Here is a 22,268-nt window from a genome sequence, read left to right on the forward strand (position 1 = left end):
ATTGAGCCATTTACAGTCGATATATTTTTTTTTTTTTTACTGCAACATGAAAGCTTCAGAAATCAGTGAAGCTGATCGAGACTGACGGTGGGGGGAAAAAAGAAGAAGAAATTCCACTCTCTGGGTCCAGATGGTTAACAAGTTTAAAGACATCAAGCAGCTCCCTGCAAGTTTTACTAAACTCCCTCCATCTTTTGATTGGCTGAGGACTAACCTGATTCTGCAGTTTGTCAGTGATTAAAAGCAGAATTAGCCAGCCTTGCATGCCACCAAATAAGGAGAGCCCTCTGGGAAACCAGAGAGACCAAGCAAAGAACATTTCCAATTATACTTCCAAATGACTCATTTTCTTATTGGGCCTTCTATAATTGTGGTGGGTATTGGGTGTATGCAACTCAATTTGTCTTATATATTTGTTGGTTGGGACGGTAATAGAGTTGACAGAGCCAAGGGGATGATTTAAAAGAATCAGACATGGGAAAAGAAAAAAAAAAAAAAAAAAAAAGGATGAGATAGATCCCTCAATATTTGTTTGATCCGCTTCATCCTTCTTAATACTGTTGAAGTTTAAAACCCAGAAAGAAAATGCCACTTTAATAATCTGTGGAGAGAGGAACAGGAAGACTATCATTTTCCAGTAATCAGGAGAACGCCTCTCCAGAGTGACATGCTTTGCACCGGCTGGAGAAATTAATGAGACTTCCTGCGATGCGATTATCTGTCCCATAAGTCATCAGTATATCAACGCAATTGTCAAAATTAAATTAGTGCCAATTGTTTGAAACCTACATTTCTTTGCAAACATAATAATACACCTTGAACCTTTTTGAAATTTCGTGACGCTACAAGTAACAAACTTTTATGTGTTTGTATTCAGCCGATACGCCTACATAAACTCCTGCCTTGCCTTCGGAAGCCCCCTCGTTATCAAATAGAGTCCACAGTAATTTACTTTAACATCGGTTTAAACACAGCTATTAGGCTCCACCCCAGCTGAGAAACATGGTAGTGGCAGCATCATGCTGTGGAGGGCTCTCTTCATCTGGAACAAGGAAGATCAGAATTTATAGGGAGATGGGTGGAGCTAAATACAGCGCAATCATGGAGAAGTGTAATTATTGATTGAGGATAATAGTGTCCCAGAAGCCTAGTTGCTTAATAAAAGACAATCCCTAAATAATAATAACACCACTAGATTATTGGCATTGTGTTATGCCTGTGCATATTTGTATTTGCTGATCGAGGCATTAATTACAACACCAATGAGCAGAATAAGAACATACTCTCAAGCATATATTTCCTATCCTCTGAGAGAAGGGAGCAACGTCTTTCTTCACAAGCGCTGATTTGTCCCTAAACGCTGCAACAGAGCTTCTAGGTCAACACGATTGGGTGGAAATCATTTCACAGCCACCAGTTGTGCAGAGTATGACCTGAGTGTGAACTCGCATGACAAACAACAGAGAAGAGGGAGAGTAAAGCGGAAATTGCTACGAAAACATGCTAAGAAAGAGCCGATTGAGAATAGCTGAGAGCAGGCAAGTGTACAGACATATTTGATTGCAGGTACTGAAGTAAAAAAAAAAAAAGAAAGAAAGAAGGGGGGGTGGAAGTCACTCATCGCCAAAACTTTTTAAAATTAAAAGGTAAACACAGTGGGATATATTTAAAATAAAAATTTTGTAAATTAAAACCTATCAGTACTCTGAATATATTTAATAAAAATAAAGCATCCAACACTTAAATACAACTATTTGGGAAGGATTGTTCAGGCAGCGTTACACTAATAATGTGCTGTCAGAATATAAAACTCTAAAATGTGGCATTTGTTTTATGGAAAACGTTTGCTCCTTAAACTGAAAATCTGTGCAAGAAACAAATTTATTGGAAATGTTACTAAATAGCCTAATGTGCATTTATTTGTTTGAGAACATTGCCTCCCATCTCTGGGCATTTGTCAAGCTACTTAACTCCAAACCGAAGGCTTGAACATATTTGGTAAATGTAGAGTAATACGTCAATTGGCTGATGACACAGCTCTATTTTTAATGTACAGCAGTCAAATTCCATTAGTGTTACAAACTACAAACTGTTTTTTCTAAAGCCTCTGGATTGCAATTAAAAACAGACAAATGTGAAATCCAGACTATTCATGAGTATCCCTTTCAAAGTAGTGTAATATAAAAATGAAGAGGTCAAATATTTAGGAATATTCATCAGTAAATATAAAGACATATCTGACTCAAAAAAATAACAACATCCCAACAATATTAAAAAAAAGCAAATCAATTTTAAGCAAATGCCTGCAAAGGATATGGCCATATTTAGAAGAATCCTCCTAACGGAAGCAGAAGGTTTATCCAGACTGATCTACCCAGCGTGGCGCTCTCTGTCGATGCCATCACACGTTATTAGCCCAAAAATAAATTCAACCTTAACTTTGTGTGGAAGAACACGTCACAAAGATATAGTTAAAAGCTGTAAGGACGCTGGTGGTAGTGTAATTGATTTTGGCTCCGCAGATGGTGTTCTAAAACTTAATTGGCTGAAATATTTTTGCTACGGTTCATTCTTTCTGGTTTGCGGTTCCTAATTCTATTATTTGAACTGTAGTTGGAATTGATTTTCTTTTGCGATGCGACTCTGATTACCACAGGTTACTCATCTGAGTGTCAGATTTTCATCAAGAGACTCTTCTCTATTGGAAAGTCCTGTACAAACACAATTTCACACCACATAATACTCCGGTATGGAATAACAGATTTGTTTAATAGAAAAATCTATATTTTTAGAGAACTCGCCTTTGACAAGTATCTGGAACGATAACAGTGATGTATTATCATTGAACCAATTCTGTTTGTAATTCAACTTTGTTTTTGATGTCAAGATGTACAAGAAGATGATAGAAGCAATACTTCTTAAGTCCATGGTTAAAGAAGATCTCTTTCACTCCAAAACGTCTCCTGGTCTGAGTCAACAGATTATAGAGAAAAATAGACTTTAAAGACATAAAAAGGCAACTTTATGAGAAAACTTTGCCAGAAGGCAATGTATCTCGTTAAATGGCAATATATTAAGGATTTTCGGAATGGATGGAATTTCGAAAATCAGGACAAAATATATCCCTGTCCCTCTTCCTCCAAACAATGAAGAAGTCCATTTTAAAATTCTAAGAAATTTACCCAACCAATGCTTTGCAACTGGTGTAGATTTAAATTTGACACTGCTGGGAGTGTATTCTGGAATAATGAGGAGGATTTATTTATTTATTTTATTCATTGTAGTGTCATTAAACACTTTGGGAGCAGTTTGACTTGAATTGCCGGCTCTGACTTTAACAATAAAAATTCATGTCACTGGCAAACTTATGTGAAACCTTTTTGGTTTGATGTAAGCCTCTTTATGTTTGCTTCCTGCTAAGCACAATTAGTGTATTGCTTTATATTATTTTGACTATATGCAACTCAACCTGTGAAATTTAACGGTTATTCTGGTTGTTATTTTTTCTTTTTCTGAGCGTATTTTTTAATTTTTATCAAACTAAAGATAGCTTTCCCAGACAGCTTTAAGAACACGTGTTGAATTGCATTAAGACCCGACCGCCTGAATAAAACTGCATGCTGCAATTTTCTTAATTTTACTTGTAAAAAATACTCACAGAAACAGTTTAACATTTTCTAGCCGCTTCCTTTTGGTCTACCATGTAAAATTCCAATAATAGACAGGACTACATGGATAGTTTTAGGTTCAAGTTCATTTTTAATAGTTTGAAGATGGAATTCACATGAAAATGTCAAAGTTTTTTATAAAAACACACTGAAATTAGTTGTTAAGTTTTATTCGATAAGCAGACACGTCTAGAGCTCGCCGCTGTAAATTCTTCTCCGTTTCTGTAAGTAAACAGTTACATCTTCAGCATCTGGTCAGCACGTAAATGCGGGAAGACAAAGGTGCAGAACGGACCCATGCAAGACATTAGGATTTCAGCAAAGCAAACGACACAAAATTCATAGAGCCGTTTAGCCACCCTTACGTTTTCTCCCGCCTGACGGCGTTTCAAAAACAAACTCGAGTCCTTTGAGATTCCAACATCCCTTTTGAGGAATTAACATCAACAACCAGTGACAGACCATTAACGTGATACAAACGTGGTTGTGGGTTACATTGAGACACTACATCCGCACCGTAACACGTTGAGCCAAGTGAACAGCAGCGTTTGTTATTTTTCTAAGAGACATTTACTGATCTGGCTACCTACCCGTCCCTAAATTTCAACTGATATCTTTGGTTAAAAACCTAAACCCAGTGTGCTGCTCGTGCGAGCAAACGCGGCAACGGACGACCTGCTCCGTCCAAAAGAGCTTTTCTATCACTCCCTCTGTCAATGGAGCCATTACCGACGTGTGTCGTCGCTTTTCTCCGCTGTGCGTTAAGAGTTCGTGCCACTTTGTAGTTGCCTGTTTGTCTACAGGCGAGACCTGGCGCGGGCTCGGTTCTCGGTGCAGCGCGAGCGAACAGTAAGCACTAAAGTGCCTGTTAAGCAGCGTGTGTGTGTGGGTGAGAACAGAAGGGACAGCTGTGGTTTTGTTACGAGGCAAGCTGCCCACTGCTCGCTGCAGGGTAACGGCGAAACAGTCGGGGTCTAAAAGGGACCTCGTCCTGCTTCCCGCTGGGCTTCCCTGGCCAAATCTGCTTTAGCGTTTCCCGTCTTTGTTCAGTAACTAAATGCTTTTTATTTAGTAGAGCGAAACTCCCTTCTTTTTTTCCTTTTTCTTTTTTTTTTTGGTCAACTCCACAGGCGACGTTGTTGTCATTGTTGAGCTGGTCATCAAAACACTTGTAAACCTTTCACAAGCATATGTCACAAACCAAAGGTGCTTTTTCTAACAGTAGTATAGCATTTCTTTAAAAAATATATATCACCGTGCACGCTCCAGATCAAAAAAAGATGGAGGTCGCTGATTATCATGGAGGGATAAAATCCTTCCATAATAAATAAACCCTAAACATATTAAATATCAATCACCGTATTTTCTACATTGTCATTTTTTTTCTTTCCAAATTGCACTTGAAAATACATTTACAGACGTGAAGTGAACACTAAGACTTAAGAGAGACAACTTACAAAATATTAGCGCTAGTGTCAATCACCTAAAGACTTGCTGAGTGAGAATCATTGCCAACAATTTATTAGTAGCCTTGCGTTTGCCAAGGGCAACGGCGCCGGCTCCTCTGTCCCAGCGCTGCCAGCTCAGGTGCCGATCCGGGGGCCGAGCTGGCCGAGTCGGGGCTCCTTCAGCCGTAACAGAGCCCTGTCGTTAGGACGAGGTGGACGTCTCCATGGTGGACAGGATTCGCACTACCTCGGCTCTCTGTGTGGCTGAGATGTGCTGCGTCATGTGCACGATAGAGTCCATAGCAACCTCTGGGTTGGCCTGGACCAGGCTGCAAGAACAAATAATTTGTGTTCACACGACGTCGCTCGCTCTGATGTCACGGACTGGACTGGTGCGTGTAATCACCTGCGGATCTGCTTGAGCAGGTGGTCTCGCCGGATGTACTTGATGTTCTCGTCGACGACGGACCGGGCGCCCTCTTCTTCGGCCAGCTGCCTCTCCAGCCACCCGACCACCTCTTCGTTGTTATCCCACAGATATGCCTGAATGAATCGGATCCAGTGAAATAAAAAGGATGAATCCTGGTTAAACTGAATAAAACTTACTTTATCGCGAGTTGTTGGTTTTTGCACATTGTTCTTTCCAAGAGAGTCCAAGGTCAGTCAGATTGAATAACGAGATTCAGGAAACAAACATTTTAAAAGTGTTTTGACCGATTCTCAATTGGATTTATGTCTGGACTTTGACTAGGCCATTCTCAGAAATGAATAAGATTGATACCAGTGAGGCCTGGGCTGTCGTTTGATTGTAAAATCAACATTGTCGTTTCATTGGCTGAAATCTTTTGCAGCCTCATTCTTCAACTCCCCTGTTCCATCCATCTTCCCATCAACTCTCAGCTGTTTCCCTATCCCTGCAGAAGAAAAGCATCCCCACGGCATGATTCTGCCACAACCATGTTTCACCATGGGAACAGTGTTTGTACAGTGATTAATTTATATACAAGTGGAATTTATTTACCAATTAGGTGACTTCTCAAGGCAATTGGGGACAATTAATTTTATGTAGAGCCATCTCTGCAAAGTGGGGGTATATGCAATTGCAGCACTTCTCAGGTTTTTATTTCTAAAAATAAATGAGAAGAAATTGTAATAAACTTTTTTAACCCCTTCTGGCGCCACACGAGCAGGCGGCCTACTTCAGCTGAGCCGCCTCCCGCTGAGTCACCTGATATTTCCCATGAGGTGAGAAGGAGGAGACAAGGCAGACGTGCTGGCATCGGGGTACAAGTTACAGACCGGTCAACCTGTCCATAATTATCGGAAATGTGAGATCCCCTCCCAACAAACTGGAAGAATTAGCGAAGGTTACTTGGTATCCTGACTGAGACGTGGCTAACCGCGCTACCTCCGACACAGACAGACAGTTTTCATTCACTTCAAGCTGACAGATTGAAGGAGAGCGGTAAGAAGAGAGGAGGTCTGGCTGTGTTTGGTGAATGATGGATTGTGCAACTCTGGGCGTTTAACAAAGACGCTCTGCAGTGAGGACATTGAACTGCTAGAACACCATCTACAGCTGGAGTGTTATCGTGATAATGGTTCTTGTTTCTCCGCTAACAAGCGCCGGATCAACCCGGAACCCTTTTTTCGTGCTCCTGTCACCCGGACAACAGGAAGAAAATTCCCGGTCCTCGTAGAGTACGCAGCAAACTTTGATCAGACACTCAACCTTACACCAGCCTCCCTTGCCACTTATCCTCAAAGACTGCCTGCTTTTCATCCCAGAATTGTACACCTTTCAGCCACCACCCACAGACAGGACTCCACCCCCCCACAATAATACTGTCCCTTTCAACACTTCTGGTGAGAAACAAGCTGCAAAGGATTAAAGTGCGAAAAGCTGGAGGTCCAGATGGCATCAGCTCCAGGCTCCTGAGGTCTCACGGGATACCTGTTCAACATGAGCCTGGAGCCACCACAGCTGTGGAAGACCTCCTGTGTGGTAGAACTGCAGAAGACCACATGTCCGAAGGACCTCAGCACTTAAAGGCCGGCAGCACTAACTTTGCATCTGATGAAGACTCCGCCTCCGGAGGACACTCTTTTGGAGTGCCCGTGGAGACCCTTTCTAATCGCTACTACCATCTAATGTAGAACAGATTACTGGATCAATGTGTGCTTCTGTACTTTTTTGTCTCTCTTGTTGTGTCTCTGCTCTGTCTTCTGTAACCCCAGTCGGTCGAGGCAGATGACCGTTCATACTGAGCCCGGTTCTGCTGGAGGTTTTCCTTCCTGTTAATGGGGAGTTTTTCTTTCCACTGTCGCTTCATGCTTGCTCAGTATGAGGGATTGCTGCAAAGCCATGGACAATGGAGACGACTCTCCCTGTAGCTCTACGCTTCTCCAGGAGTGAATGCTGCTTGTCGGGACTTTGAAGCAATCAACTGGTTTCCTTATATAGGAAATTTTTGACCAATCTGCATAATATGATTGATTTGACTTTGTAAAGTGCCTAGAGATGACATGTTTCATGAATTGCCGCTATATAAATAAAATTTAATTGAAACTGAATTGAACTCGGTGGTGGCCTGAGCCAGAGAAAGGGGTTAAATAAGCTCATCAGGAAAACCAGCTCTGTCCTAGGTCACCCTGCCCCCCCAGTGTAGGTGGTGGGAGACAGAAGGGCTGTAGAAAAAAATAGCACCACTGTTGGACGATGTCTCCCACCTCATACATGAAGCTGTTGCAGAGCTAGAGAGCTCCTTCAGTGACAGACTGCTGCATCCCAGGCGCACAAAAAAGCCTGATGGCAGATCCTTCCTCCCAGCAGCTGTTAGACTTTTTAACAATCACTGCTCCCAACAAACTCAGTGAGTGTTTACATCCCTGTTGTTTTTGAACAGTTCTTTTTTTCTCCATTTGTTCTAAATATTCTATTGTTTAATAAACAAATCCCCATCACATTTTGTAAATTTTTACATTACCCCACACAGTTGCACATCTTTTAAAAATCAGTTAATATTTCTAATAAATGTAAAGTGTTATTTTCTTATGTTGTAAATTTGCTGTACAGTCTCTCGTTCTTATTTTTTATCTTTGTGTGTAGCTGCAAGTCACTTTGCTGCTGGTATATTTCCCCTCTGTGGGAAGATAAAGGATATTTCTATTCTATTTTAAAATACATTGAAGTTAAAAAAGATTTTTTTTTTGTTCACTTAAGTGAGGGCAAGGATAAAAAAGGTCAAAGGGAAACCAACTGCAGCTCATATAATATACGATCAGAATACCTCTCAAAAGAAACACATAAATATTAAGAACAGCCAGAAAAGTAAAGGCTTGATCTCTTGTTGACTGGCTGGTCAGAAAAATTAGCATTCATAAGTGCAGGCATTTCTGCTTCCAAACAAAGCCAGGCTGCAGGGCTTAACAAAGATTTGGGTGTGGAGGGGGTGTGTGGGCAGGGGGGCTTAATAGGCTCTTGCTGCTCCTGAGCAGTTCTGCTTGAGGTCCACAAGAACATTTAATGCCCTTATTAATCATTTTTAATCTGTTTGCTTTTAATTAAGAAACAGTGTGTTGCTGTCCTATCTGCACGTGCCAGGGCTGTGATTAATTGTGGCTTAAGACGGGCAGGCGGGACCGGAGTAACGTATGAGCTAACAAGGCCTCTTCTTAAGTGATCTCCGACACTGAGCCGGCTCCTGTCGCTGCGGCAGCTGCTGGTCTGAAACCCAGACTCGGCCAGGAGGGAACTACGTTTCTAGATCTTTGACGGATGTTTTATTTTGTTGACCATTCGGTTGTGGCTGCGTTTGAGCACCGCAGCGTTTCGTCTGATGTTTGCCTTCACCAAGTCTATGAAGCTCTCAGGGTCCGTTCCGGCTGACCCCGGTGCGAGTCAGCTGCCTTGACACAAAGTCGCTCAGACAGACACTGGACAACTGGCTCACTTCAAGTGAGCGATGACACTAGAATAGATAATGACTAGCTGATTAAAAGTGACCATATTTTCACAATAAAATACCAATACAGGATACTTAAAAAACTGACATGCTCATAAGTAGCCTAGTTTTCTTACTAGCATAAATTCCAAAAAAAGTAAAAAAACAAAGCAACTGGACTTGTTTTCCGTAGTTGAAGACGTTTCGCTTCCTCTTCAGGAAGCTTTCTCCATTCAAAAAGTCTGGAGTAATGTGGAGTACCAAGCTTTATACTACTGCCCAAAACAAAGGCCTTGTAATGGCTTAGACAACATGCAAAGTCAACCGAAACAGGTCCACCCCTTAGTAATGGGCGGTCGTTGAAGCCATTAAGACTTTTTGAATTGCGAAAGCTTCCGGGAGAGGAAGCGAAACGTCTTCAACTACGGAAAACAAGTTCAGTTGCTTTGTTTTTTTACTTTTTTTGGAATGACCATGACCTGGATGACTGAGAACCTTCACCAGCTTACTAGCATATAGCAACACATGTGAGCCCACACACTATGGTGGTGAAACTATTATTTGATCACCAGACAACCGCAGTCGCAGGGTGCCACCATTTTTATAATCAATGCCAGAAATTCACACCGGACGTTTTCTACATTTCTTCTTTGTATAATAGGCTGAGACAAAGGTAAAGAAAACGAAACCTAAGCTTAGTGGATTTCTTACCTAAACATAATTTAATACCTGCTGTTTATCCCCTCACTAGAGGGCTAACCTTAAACCCTAATTTCATCAGCTTTCTGTTGGGACAGACTTCCAGTGATATCAAGAGTGACGTCTATGTAGCAAAATGATTACCATCAATCAATCAATCGATCAAAAACTCTTCCTGGCTATGTTTCTCCCACCGACTCCAACCTTGCGGCCCCCTGTCACACAATGTAGATGTATAAGCCTGTAGAAGTTCACCGGTAAACATCTTCAGAAAAGGCTTAGGGGTTCGAAGCGCTGTGGTCAGATAAGAAATACAAGCGAAAATAATCTCTTTGGAATCATCGCGGCTCACCATTTTTGGAGGAAGAGAAATGCCAAGTGTGACCCGAAGATCACCGTCTAGATGGATGTGGAGGTAATATGCTTAGAGGCTATTGTTCTGCCAGTTACTGTTTTAACCCAGTTTCCTCTTTTAAACAAGGACTCGTTAAATAAAAAAAAAAATAAAAATCATGTACCAGTGTGCGTAGACCAAAGAACATTTTTCAACATGTTTTGTCAGAACACTTTTGTGCAATTTGGCCAACTTGTGTGAAGGACAACTGATTAAAAACTGCATTTTTGGTTAAAAACTAACCTATAACCACAGCACTCAGCAAACCAAGAAACCAGGAAACCTAAACAATTAAGAAACTTTCTGTGGGGAGGAGTAGTACTAAGTCATGTAAAATACCATTTCAAATTTTAGATAACTTTTTTTGTTGACATTCTGACTATTAATTACAAAGAAATTAGAGCCTGTTTAGTACTTTCTAGATGAGCAAATTGTACATAATCAGCTGGTGATCACATACTTATGCCCTAAGTTTTACCTTAACAGTCCCCTCTGCCTCCACGAACCAGCGGCGCAGCATCGCCTGAATCTGGCCGTCTGTCAGCTCGCTGTTGGCTGCTTGGATCTTCCTCATCACCGTGTCCTCCAGCAGCAGGCGCCTCAGACGCCAGTAGAAGAACTGACGGGAGGTTGGCCATTCCAGGATATCCTGAGAGGGGAAACGGGCAAAAAGAGAGAGAGCACATAACTATCAGGAAGAAATCTGTCTTTTATGTGCCATGTAAAAAGTTTGACTTGTTTGCAATTTGAGGAAATGCTCTGAATGAAAAATGTGGACAGTCCAAAGCCTTGTGTTTGAATGTATAAAAGACAATCACTAAACAGTCAAGAGTAAAAATAAATGCTTTAACTTCAGAAAGAAGAGCCAGTAAAAAAAAAAAATTACTGCAAGATTTTTGTGTAAAAAAAAAAAAAATTTGTAGGAAATCTAAAGGTTTATAAGAGAAGAAAAGAACCTCTGAACTGAGTGATCACAGAGAATCAAAGACTCAATCACAGAGTTCTCTAGGCAGACTGAGGTAAACACGGAGTCAAGTTCAGATAATAATCTTCTCGGGTGAATACTGTGTGTAATAAAACACCGACAACCATCCATCTGTGAAACACCCTTCTGGTAATGTGCGTAAAGTGTGTGTGTGTGTGTGTGTGTGTGTGTGTGTGTGTGTGGGTGTGAGGGATGGTACTGGGGAGGCGCAGAATGAGATGAGGCCTGCCTCGGGCTGCTCTATAGTAGGTGAGGTGATTGACCAGGGTCATCAGAAGATAATTATGAAGACGAGTCTTGCAGCTTGGTAAGACCAAACATTATTCACTGGACAGGTGCAGCAGCAGCTAGACTGATACTGCCCCGTGGGGCTCCTCAGGTGATTCACTTACTACACGTTTCCTGTTGAAGCCACACATGAACAAATGAAGGTCTTAGCTCTAACCGTGATGACGCCCTTCTCTTGCATGCGGCCGGGGGTGTCGTGGAGGTCCGCGAACTGCACGGCCACCTGATGGTAGATGGGCAGTAAGAACTCCTCGCGCTCCTTCAGCTTGGTCTCCAGCTCTTTGCGATCGGCGGGACTCAGCTCTGGAGTTCCTGTTGAGATCGAAGCGACGCCGAGTCACAGCACGAACCAACAATTGGGAGCAAAAAAAGTCTTTGTTTCTCTTCCCATTCAGGCTGGGTTTTAGGGTTTAGACCAGGCATGTCCAAAGTGCGGCCCGGGGGCCATTTGTGGCCCCTGTGCTGATTTTGGGTGGTCCTCTAACTGCATTTCAAGAAAGATTTGGTCCACCAGCACAGGCTGATGCAGATGGAAGATTTTAGTTTTTAACTAGGGCAAAATTATTCTAGAAAAGTTAAAATCCTATAATTGAAAATGTTAAAGTTTTCATCTTTTAATAAACACCCTTTTGTCGTTCTCTTTAATTTCATAGAAACATCTGTCCAATGACATTTAATGACTCAAATTCGGACTTTGGTGCATTAAAATCTGCTTTGAACTAAATTATTAAAATTGGCTAATTACAGCAAGTGTTTTCAAAGAACAACCGACCCAAATACTGTTCTGATATTGCTAGACCAAAAAGAGTTCATTATTGTTAAAGAGTCAAATTAAGTTATTCTAAATAATTTGCAAACTGGACGACCATCTTTTAATACGACACATAAGGAAAACTCTTTTTTTAAACTTTGGATATACAGTGATTTACACATTAATTTCCTACAACACACTAATTTATGTATTTAAAGTTATCATATTTTGTAGCGCAAGCAAATTAACATATTTTTTTGGTTTAAAAAATGTTTTTATTAATTTTTTGGCCCTTGAGTTCCTTTGACTTGACAATTTCGGCCCACGTACCGAAACGTTTGGACACCCCTGGTTTAGACAAAATGAACCTTTAGATTAGCAGCTAGAATACTCCTCAAAACATTAACAAAACATTGTTTTTTCTGACCTATCAACCTGTTTTGTGACATTTTCCTTGTATGTTTAAAAAAGTTCCCTTTTGATATTCAACAGCTGCACAAATTTTGTCTCCTGAAGCCAAAACAAGATAATATATTAACTCTCCTTCAAAAAAAAAAAAAAAAAAAAAAAAAAAAAAATCGGCTTTTGATCAGCTGATCAATACCTGATCAAAGAAATTTTTCCATCAAGGAAGCTAGAACTGATTCATTCAAGAGGCCTGATAAACCTTTGCAAACTGCGACTTCAAAAAGTGTTTGTCTTTTCTTGTAGGCTGTTCTGAGATATCCATCTTTGATTTCTGGTTTCAAATCCAAAGTCTTATGGGGTCTAGAGAGAACCCCTTTATCCTAAGGACCTCCCTCTGCCTGGCCAAGAAGCTGTTTGTAGCAAAAGAGCCACTGGTAGGTGAGACACCTCACATCTGTAGAAACCAACCCGGTTCCCAGCAGAGAGGTGAGACATAGCATGCGTCGGACCAAAGTAAGGCACCTCCCACTATCCTGTCGCTGGTCATCATACACCAAAAGCTGACGGCTCATCAAGGCGGCTCAGAAATTACAGGATAAATAAGGCCGTAAAAAGTGGAATCTGACCATTAGAATAACCATTTCCAGTCTTAGAGTGAAATAGAGTCTTACTAAATTTAAACTGAGTCACAAACACTCATATCTTTTAAAGTAGCCGATAAACACTGCATAAACCGTTGTTGCCAAAACCAATAAAAAGGTGAAGCCTGAATCTAAAAAGCAAAAAAAAAATTCCACAGTCAGTAAGCATTCCCATTGCGTATTCCCCTCTCCTCATCTCTTTATCCCTTTAATATCAATTCAGGTTCCACACGTGAACGAAGCTAAAAATCAACTCTGTCCAATAGCGTTTTGTTTGGGGGCCCCCCCCCCCCCCCCCAAACCCCCTTGCTGATTTCTGTCAATTCCAATCTGTAAGCTCTCCAGCCCTCCAGAACTCCACCTTTATTCCATCATGTTTTTGCTTAAAGCGCCAATCCGCCGCAGCGTCGGAGCAAACCAAAATCAATAGCCGGCACAGGGGAGCTGGTGATTGATCCGAGTGGGCCGTGATTGACACGTCTCCCGGGGGACTGCGGTGAAGATGACACAATCAACACCGACTAACGCACACATGCTCCCCCTCCTGATGTATGGCTCACCTCGTGGAGAGCGCTACGAGTGGAAAACACCGCATGTAAAGAGCCAGAAATAGAAACGAAGGCCGGGACTCACCAAGCTTTTCCGCCAAGCCCATGTAGACCGGATCTACTCTCCTCATGGTCTTCACCAGGTCCTTCTTTCTAAACTTAATCTCCACCGTTCCCTCGGGCTCCAGCACGCCGCCTCTGAAAAAGAGACACAACGGAGTTAACAAAGCTGGTTTGAACCATTTCCCAGTGCGGCTCCGTCACAACCACAAACTTCAGCGTTTGGTATCGGGATTTTAGGTGATATTCCAATGTAAAAAAGTGGAATTGTTAAATGAATGGAATGCATCCTTGTGTCATATCACATAAAATCCCATTAATGTATATTTTAGAACGTTTGGGATTCTCCCGTGAGTTGAACGGGTATGAATACTTCTGCCGCCTCTGCGTGATTGAGCTCACCGGCTGTCCTTGTCGGCGTACATCTCCATGTGGCGGGGGTTGATGGTGGGGTCTATCACCACCCAGGACCCTCCTCTCAGCTCGGCCTGAGGCGGGATATAGACCAAAACGGGCTGCTTGTACTCCCTCAGTCCGTCCACGATGTAGGCCCCGAACTTCAACACCTGGTCATACATGTCTGAAAAAGAACCGCTTCACGTTAGGTCACAAAGGAAAACGCGCCGATACGCATACAGGCTGACGGCTTAAGAAGCAGAAGTACCTTTCATTCCTCCAGAAAAGCCTCTCCAGTTGGCGAACACCATGAGAGGTAAACCCTCTCGGTTCAGATCCTTAATGGCTTGGGCTGTTTTGAAAGCCGAATCGGGAAACCACACCTGCCCCGCCTGCTGGATGAGCTAAATGTAGAGAAATGGGATCCACAGCATCAATAACCGCGATCGTTACCCTAATGCTAATATAACGCGCCTAGCCAAGGTAGCCGTGCCTCTTGAGCTTTCCCACATTTCAGAGCCGCTACGCATTTTTCATGCAAAACGAATTTACCACGAGGTAGAAAAGAGGAAGTAGAAAGGAAGGGGAGAATGGAGAAAAGTCAGGCGAGGACTGAAGGACACAGGGAACAGAAGAAGAAAAGACTCAAGGAAAGAAGAAAGGAAACAGAAAGAAAGGAAGGAAGGAAGTGGGACAAAAGGATAGAAGGACAAAGAAGAAAGGAAAGATGTCAGGAGGGAAAGAAGTAAGGAACCAGCGAGGAAGGAAGGAGGAAGAAAAGAGAAAATAAGATCTGGAAATACAATTTTTTTTTCCATACTCTTTTCTTTTTCAGTACTTATCCAGACCAGGAAAATACTGCAACAATATGCAAGACCGCCCAGCAACCCGGCACATTTCATCTCAATAGGTCAGACACACATGGACTCCATTTAAGAAATACATGACTTCTAAAGGCCACCGATAGCAGAAGATTTTATTTAGCCGTATCCGAGTAAAGGCAGCTAAATCCAAATCATTTGCACATTTTGAAAACCATGTATCCTTTTCCTCTGACTTCACAGTCGTTTGGAGCTATACGTTGGTCTGTTGGGATTTTGTGGTTGTTCCATAAAAACAATAAAACACATAAAAGTTTTTTTTTTTTTTAGAAAATGTCAAGCTCTATAAATTCTTTTCAGCCAGAGCAACTCTTACCTTCGCTTCGGAGTCCAAATTGGCCGGATCGGCTGGAATGGACAGCTCCACTGTCCTGGTTTCCACGGCGACGACACCAGTAGGTATCCCCCCCAGCCTGAACAAAACACAAACCGGTTGGTGCAAAAAAACTCCTAAAAACATGTGAAAAACGCTCATGGTCCTTCAACGTACCTGGCTCGGCCCACCACCACACTCTGAGCCCACGGCTGCATGATCTCCATGAAGGAGCCTTGGTCGAAGAAACCGCTCTGCCACGAACCCTTTGGAGCTTCAAAAAGAGAGAGGCGTTAGCGTAAAGAAACAATGCCAAAAGTTTTGCTTCTACTTCTTGAGAGAAAAAGCAGCCAAAACAATTTCAACATTATTATCGCCTCTTCCTCTATTCCCTCAACTAGCTTCTGGATTCTGTCTTGCCTCGTTTTTTTTTTTTTTTTTTTTTCTTTCTGTGCGCTTAGCTGCACCCATGATGGATGATTGTATAAGCAGCCTTGCTCAGCGGTTTTTCTGCCTGCACACACCGAGAAACACGGCCAGCCTTTGAGGTTACCGTTCAATTAGGCCTTGCCACTCCTCACTAAGAGAGAAGTTGACAGAGTTCCCGCACGCTACTTCAAATCCTGTGTTATTACACCGCGGTTTAACCTGCAGAGGAAGATGGACTACACACATTTTGGTGATGACCCTGTCTGCTCGGTTTCTTATTCAATTAATAGCCTTTATCTTGTAATGAATTATCCCAACCTTTAACTCTTGGTCGGAAATGATAAATCTGTATATTTGTTTCGAAAGACACAAAGAATCAGACTGCGACTTTTATCTGTTTGTAAGAAAGCGTCGCTGATAATCAGCAGAGCCACATCAAATTGATAAATTATCTTTATTGGCAAAGTTTAAAAGCGGTAAACGCTACTTTAACTGTAAATCTAAGCCAAACAGGCAACTAAGTTAGCAAAAAAGCACTGAAACATCAACAGCAGGAATAAAAACACTTTTCTAGTTTAGGAATGATGTGCCTTTGACTGACTCATCAACTCTGCCCTGTCTGGATTAAGAGCAACATCATCAGGCCAAGATTCTGAAGTTTACGCTCATCTACAGACCAGCAGACAACCAGATTTGATTATCACCACTAAACTTGTTGAGCCACTTTGCAAATAAACTGCTCATAATGCTGAGTTTACCTGGAACTCCTCAGACTGAAGAAGTCTCTTGGAGAAGACACAAAACATTTTAACAAAGAAGAACCTGTCCAGAGGACCTACTCAACCTTTTTTTTTTTTTACATATTGTCTGACATATTTACTTTTAGTAAAATCTGAAAGACCTATAAAGACGTGACAGATAAGAATGCGGAATTTCTTTGTTTCACAGACATAAGGCTACTTACTTTGACTGGGACGTCCTGTCAGCATCCAGCGAGGGTCATAAGGAGTCTTGGTCGGCACAAACTCTACTAGCCGATCTATGGGATCCTTGGCACTGATGATGGGTACTGGACTGGATTTATACTGCGGAAAATACATTTCGGAAACTCAGAGAACTGCTCTTCAGTGTTAGATGTTAGACGTGTGAATGGCAACGCAGGGAAAATTACCTTGGGCATGTAGGACAGCCACTGCAGCAAATTAAAGACTCCCTCAAAATCATCACAGACAGTGCTGTGGGTCACACCGTTGTTGTGCATGATCTGAATCCCACCGAGTTGGTTGTTTGATGTGTACACCTCTCTGCCCAGCACCTACATTTGAGAAAGCAAAACAAAAATTAAAAATAAATATATAAAACAACATTTAATCTGGGAGAGTAAAGCCTGGCAGGTTTATTATGCCACTGAAGAGAAGAGAATAGGTTCACACCCTTTAGTTTGGGACAGACGACTAGTTGCAGCATACTGGACTAACTGCAGTCTTGTGAGGCAAGCCTGACTAACATCTACAGGTAAACAATAACTTTTTGAATAACTGCACGCATGTGCAAGACCATCTTACTTGCTTTTCTGCTCCTCAGGGGGAATCGCGTGGGGAAAAAAATCTCCCAAATACAATCTGGTCTTATTTATTTCCTCTGAGGCCTTCCTCTTAGTCTCATAAATGTGTAAGACAGTTTGCTACTTGTAAGAGCAGCAGAGCTACACTGAACGGCTAACACCGAAGCTAACTGGATACATAAACAGTAGAATTGCGGAGCCAGCAAGTGGAAACTAACAAGGAGCATGCGTGCACATTGGTGTCGGCCTATCACAGTGATTGGCATGTGAGACAACCAATAGATGAGGTGATCCCCCTGGAAATCGAAGCCTAAAAAAAAAAATCATCCACTATACCTTTAATATACTATAGATCTTAGTGTCGTCAGCATATGAACCAAAAGAAATATTACATTTTCTAAAATTTTTATCTAAACATGACCTATACGTGAAAAATAAAATTTGCCCAAAATTAGAGCCCTGATGAACTCCACAAGTAAGAGGAAGAGGAGGTGGGGGTTAGGTGAAGAAAGATTTCAGTGCAGCGAGAGGGTTTAATATCAGATTGAAACCTTTCAAGAATAATGTGTGCATCTGAAAGACTGCAGCTGCACAAATACGGTTCTTTCCAGAATTTTTGATTGCTATGGAAGTTTTGAAATGAGCCTAAAATTTGAAAAGGACAGATTAGCAAAGGTTAGTTTTTCTAAGTATAGGGTGTACATTAGATGAGCTCCATCAGGTAAGAACAACTGGCACTACACAGGGGGTTTCATTTATAAAACATTGCGTGGAATCCATACTAAAAGTGTACGTACACCCAAAAAAAGAAAAACAGTGAACGGCAAAATAATTCTGATTTACAAAACCATGCACACATACACCAGCACGCAATTTGCCTGTACCTGAACGTTTGCGTACCTGGTTCTGCCTCATGTTCAGCCCTCTACATCATCAGGTTCAACCACAAATGCTCAATGCAAAGCACCCCATGAATGTTAATGTGTATTAAAAATGTATTAGCTGGTTATTTTTTTTTCATCATGGTGAGATGACAACCATGGAAAAAAAACAAAAAAACTTTGGGAAAATTTCACAGACTGGCGTCTGCTAAATGTGTAAAATCAGCGGTAAAAGCATAGATGTCGCCCCCTTTAAAAATTGTTAAAAATGAAATCACAATGTTGTTTTAATCATCAGATGAAAGCCGTGCTCCGTGTTGAAATTCCTCTGAAACTGTGCGCTCAGATCGACATTCACAGCAGGGGGCCAGACCAAGAGGAATCAGGGGTTTCCTTCACGATGATAAAGACCCCCCCACCCTCCAAAAAAAGCAAAGCAAACAGCATTTTTTTGAACGCTGAGAGCTGCATGGGTGTAAGCAGTAAGCGCGCCTGCGCTCTGGGGTTTGGAGAGCATCCATCCAGCGCCTGGGGGGGGATGTAGACACTTTCATCATCATTGGCAAGGAAATATTTGATCCCTTAAACTTTGTTTTCTGCTAATTCTTTTATCTGCAAGGTCTTCCAACAGCGCCAAAGCATCCGCCGTGCAGCATTACGCATGAACGTGTCTGGCTGTTTACAGCAAGTAAAGTAATTCCAGTACACCTTGTCACAATAATCTTTTAATTTGTGGTACACGCCACCCTGGTGATCATCGGGGAGAGGAATGTGATGGTGGAAACTCTGAGAAAATATTGTGCTGGCTTTTATTTAAGATTTAAGTTGGCTTATGGGATTTTTCATTTATTTATTTGAAAGGTCCTTATGTGTACTTAAGTGTCACCTGCACAATCATGACTGTGGTTTAGAATGCTTATGACAAAGTCAATGTATGATTAAAGTCTGAATTGAACGTCTGAAAGGAATCATTATGCAGTTTGGCTGCAATTCACAACTTTAACATCTGCGTCGTCAATTTCCCCCGTCTCTAAAATGAGTGTAAGGCATTGGTCAGAGCTGCTGTGAGGACCATACATTTTCCTGTGAAGTTTTTCTTTTTTTTTATTAATAGATCTCAACTTTTGTGTGAAAAGTTACGTACGCGTGTTTCAGGCCCCATTTTGTGGGTACGCAAGCTTTGTAAGTGAGACCCAAGAACTGAGACTGCCGTTAAAATTGATAAACTGACATAACAAAATAATAAAAGTCTACTTTAAATTTTTTGAAAATGACTTTCTTGTACAAGATGATGTTCATGATGTCACATGTTCCAGTTGACCACAACACATCAGCTCAAACTGATTAAAGACAGCAGAAGTAGTGACTGTGTTAGGACCATGTGACAGCAGGGAGATCAGTGATCAAAGCAGGTTTTTGCAGCTTAAAACCACAGGAATCTTTTACAGGTTTCTGAGGAGCCATTAATGCAGGAAGCTGAAGACTTATTCAGAATAGAATAGAGATGATTGAAAAAAGAGCCAGAGGATTACTGAACCTGTTTTCAATACCATTAGAATTTTTTTTTAGCTTTTTTTGCTTTTACATCGTCCTGATACCTGTATAAACTGGCTCTGAGCATAATAAAAGACTCCTGCAGCCCATCTGTTCCCCATCTTCGTTGAGCCTTCCTATAACCTCGTCTAGGCAGAACGAGTGGCTTCAGTTATCCATAGATCAGATTTTGTTTTGTGTTTCACAGTTTATGAAAAGGAGCAACATCATCAAGATCAGGTTGACATCCATGAGAAAAATTAGATATTATCTCCCCTGTAACAAAGCCGGAGGGACACCAAAGCTTTTCTAAAAAGCTTTTTAGTCACTGATGCATTATGAGCACGACAACATGTCAGCATAAGAGGTTTAAACTTGTGGTGGGATTTAAAAAAAAAAAAAGGGGTCTCAAACAAAACAGGACAATGATCAGAAAAGACAGCATCATATATATTTCTATGTTCAGACCATAAACCTAAGTTTCAAGACGCTGATGTTAGGGTCCAGCACAAGGTCCAACGTATGACCATGTTTCTGGGTTGGACCCAATAAACTGTACAAGACTAGAATAGTCTTTAGTTTAAAAATCTCTGGCCAACAGCTTGGTTGAACATGTGAATATTAAAATCCCCAACAATTAAGTTTTAAATGCAGAGGCTCTGCATTTATTCCCGTTGGCTGCTGTGTCAGCCTAGAGCAGGAGAGACCCATCCAATATGGCGGGAGACGAAGAAGGAGCACTCATAGAAAGCCCTCAAAAATGCAAAAACACACTAAGCTAAGTTTAAAGTTAAGCTGTAGAGCAGCAGACAAAAACTTATCAGAAGGGGGAAACTACTATGCAATAGATAATTAATAGATAATACACATTCAGATAAAACTACAATGTTCAATTTGAACGTACCAAACAACACCTCCTGAGAGGTTAAAACATGTGCAATTAGTTCTTAGTAATCAGATAAAATTGACAGACAAAAAGTAAAAAAAGACAGACGGCAGTAACTTAAATGTCAGACGTATAAAAGTGACGTGTGACGTCACGCGTGAACTACCCAATAGACCTCAGCAGTGATATCACGAAAATGTGCCAGACTAGGCTAAGCAAGCAATGATCGGATATCATTCCATTAGGCTAATACAGTACGTGACCATTTAGTAAAATTATAGTTTTATAGCCTACCTTCCTATTTCTCATTTCACAATGCCTTTGAGCATACTGTAAAATTCTACCATACATTTTTTTCCCCATACTTTATTAAGACTTTCACACAAAATTCAAGACTTTTCAAGGTCTGGAAAACAGTGTTTCAAAATTCCATACTTATTAAGACTTTCAAGACTTGCGCAAGCACCCTGTAATCTGAGTCTTAGCTATTTTGCAAAGAAGAACGAGCCAAAGTTGGTCGAGAAATACTCCATCCCAAAGTACCTGCAGCTGCAGTGAAAGGTGGTTCTACAGGCTCATGACTCAGAGGAGCTGCAAGACATGCACACCCAACTTTTGAGATTTTTATTTGAACAAAAATGTGCATCAAATCCCTCTGCTTCAGAATTAACCGTAACTGGGCTGGTTCATCACATTGACATCCCATTAAAATACACAGACTATAGTAGTTCTAATATGAAAAATTGTGAACAGGACTATCAATATTTTGCAAGGCACTGCATTCATGGACCAACTGTGTGTAATGATAATTTCATGGTCCTGCTTAAAAACTTCTTTCAAAAGATCTGAAACCGAGTCAAAGAAACACCCAACATCGACAACCCAAGGCCTTCTCAGCTCTGTATGGCCGAGCTTAATGAGATCTGAAACAGATGGAGACATTCCTGGGAACAGCCCGTTTGTCAATACGCGTGATAAGCATCCAGAGAGCACAGCAGGAACAGGTCAGTGGTCACAGAAGCAGCTGCTTAAGATTAAGCGGGGTTTTCAGCCAAAGCATTTCCAACAATGACAGAACTAAATTTAGCCACTTGGATGATATTCGCTATTGTGAGTCATCCAGATGTAACCAGCAAACAGGAGGTCGTATAAGAGCAAATCTGAAAGCTGCAACCTTCTTTTCTCTCCACGTCACTCAGGTGTTAACTAGGGGCCATAAAGTCTTCCTGCCAGCCCACCCTATTTTCATAAGCAGCTCAGAACAGGTGGCTGGGCGCTGACATGGTTCCATAAACATCAGAGCGGAGCTCAATTCCTACCCTCGGCTCTCACCTTTTCAGCCATCATTTACTTTCTTTATTACCATTAATGGTTATGTATCTGGCTACAAATCTGGGGCACTCTCCTAAAGCTGTCAGGAGAGGCGGCAGCCCCAAGAAACATTACAGTCACCTTGACATACACAAAAACCTCGGTGCCTCCGGCCATCGCCTGCTTCATTAAGATTCTGCAGCGAAGAGAGGAAGAGGAGATATTGGACGAGGGACAGCG

General features: G+C 41.6%; 1 protein-coding gene across 10 annotated transcripts in view; it reads right to left on the minus strand.

Moving 5' to 3' along the window:
* Window positions 1-3,737: 3,737 nt before the first annotated feature.
* Window positions 3,738-22,268, minus strand: part of acaca (acetyl-CoA carboxylase alpha) — a 55,622-nt gene continuing 37,091 nt past the window's right edge. For all 10 annotated transcript variants that reach the window (XM_036143337.1, XM_021317590.2, XM_036143338.1 and 7 more), the window contains 11 exons: window positions 17,025-17,168; window positions 16,818-16,938; window positions 15,602-15,698; window positions 15,428-15,524; window positions 14,499-14,634; window positions 14,237-14,414; window positions 13,860-13,972; window positions 11,584-11,738; window positions 10,632-10,802; window positions 5,523-5,659; window positions 3,738-5,445 (listed from right to left, as the gene is read on the minus strand). In XM_036143337.1, the coding sequence (XP_035999230.1) occupies window positions 5,319-5,445; window positions 5,523-5,659; window positions 10,632-10,802; window positions 11,584-11,738; window positions 13,860-13,972; window positions 14,237-14,414; window positions 14,499-14,634; window positions 15,428-15,524; window positions 15,602-15,698; window positions 16,818-16,938; window positions 17,025-17,168 (1,476 nt within the window). In that variant the 3' untranslated portion in view covers window positions 3,738-5,318. The remainder of the gene's footprint in view (window positions 5,446-5,522; window positions 5,660-10,631; window positions 10,803-11,583; window positions 11,739-13,859; window positions 13,973-14,236; window positions 14,415-14,498; window positions 14,635-15,427; window positions 15,525-15,601; window positions 15,699-16,817; window positions 16,939-17,024; window positions 17,169-22,268) is intronic.

This window comes from Fundulus heteroclitus, chromosome 11 (assembly GCF_011125445.2).
Source record: "Fundulus heteroclitus isolate FHET01 chromosome 11, MU-UCD_Fhet_4.1, whole genome shotgun sequence".
Taxonomy (NCBI): domain Eukaryota; kingdom Metazoa; phylum Chordata; class Actinopteri; order Cyprinodontiformes; family Fundulidae; genus Fundulus; species Fundulus heteroclitus.